This window comes from Tupaia chinensis, unplaced genomic scaffold (assembly GCF_000334495.1).
Source record: "Tupaia chinensis unplaced genomic scaffold, TupChi_1.0 Scaffold000489_1, whole genome shotgun sequence".
NCBI lineage: Eukaryota > Metazoa > Chordata > Mammalia > Scandentia > Tupaiidae > Tupaia > Tupaia belangeri.
Genome location: NW_006160001.1, coordinates 6076499 through 6077270, shown reverse-complemented (window position 1 = coordinate 6077270; position 772 = coordinate 6076499). Strand labels below are relative to the sequence as shown.

Sequence of the window (772 nt, the reverse complement as noted above, 5' to 3'; positions counted from 1 at the left end):
AGGAATCCCAAGATGGGGCTGAGGAGCCACACCATGCTGTACAGAGTCTTAGGCAGGCCCACGCTGAGCAGGACGGGGGTCACATACGCTGCCTCCACCGCATAGCAGAACTCTCTGCCGAACATAGCCAGGCTGTGCATGATGAGTCTGCCTGTGGGTCTCTTAGGTGGTTCCACAAAGCTAAAGGGGCCATCCTCAGGTAGGGATTTATAGGTGTGAATGCCAACCTGCCCACAGTTGTCACCCATGGCCACTGGGTGAGGAAACTTCCTGCGAGCCCACCGCCTCCTGCGTGGTCCTTGGGTTTGTGCTCTGGACTGTTTGACGTGCAGCTTGCCTAAGCAGCCATCAGATGGTCAGGCGGGGGGAGGGGCTCAAATTCTTTCATGCCTCTAAGATCACAAGTTATGATGGGAGGGGAGCTGGCACTGGAAAGCATGACGAAGATTAGCTGCTGTGAGCCTTCTGACTCTTTAGAATGCTTGAATGTTTTCCTAAAGGAATCTTCCTTTGCACTTTCTTTCTCTCATAGACACACACACACTATTTCACATGATCACACGCAGCTTTGAGATAATAAAGTCTTGCTATACTGGGGTTAAGTGAAATATAAGCTTTTATATAAAATATCTTTTTATAAACTTTTTATAGATATAGATAATCTGCCTGTTCTTAACTACAAGTTTCGTATGCTCAGGACTCAAATAACTAGACTTACAAGGGTGGAAACTCTTGCCCTTGTTGTTGTCTTACAACACCCCAATATTTTCCC

At 47.4% G+C, this 772-nt stretch overlaps 1 protein-coding gene across 1 annotated transcript in view; it reads right to left on the bottom strand.

Annotated features, from left to right (window-relative positions):
• Positions 1-248, bottom strand: part of SLC45A2 (solute carrier family 45 member 2) — a 37308-nt gene extending 37060 nt beyond the window's left edge. Inside the window, exon 1 of the mRNA XM_006156353.1 lies at positions 1-248. Coding sequence (XP_006156415.1) covers positions 1-248 — 248 coding nt within the window.
• Positions 249-772: the final 524 nt, after the last annotated feature.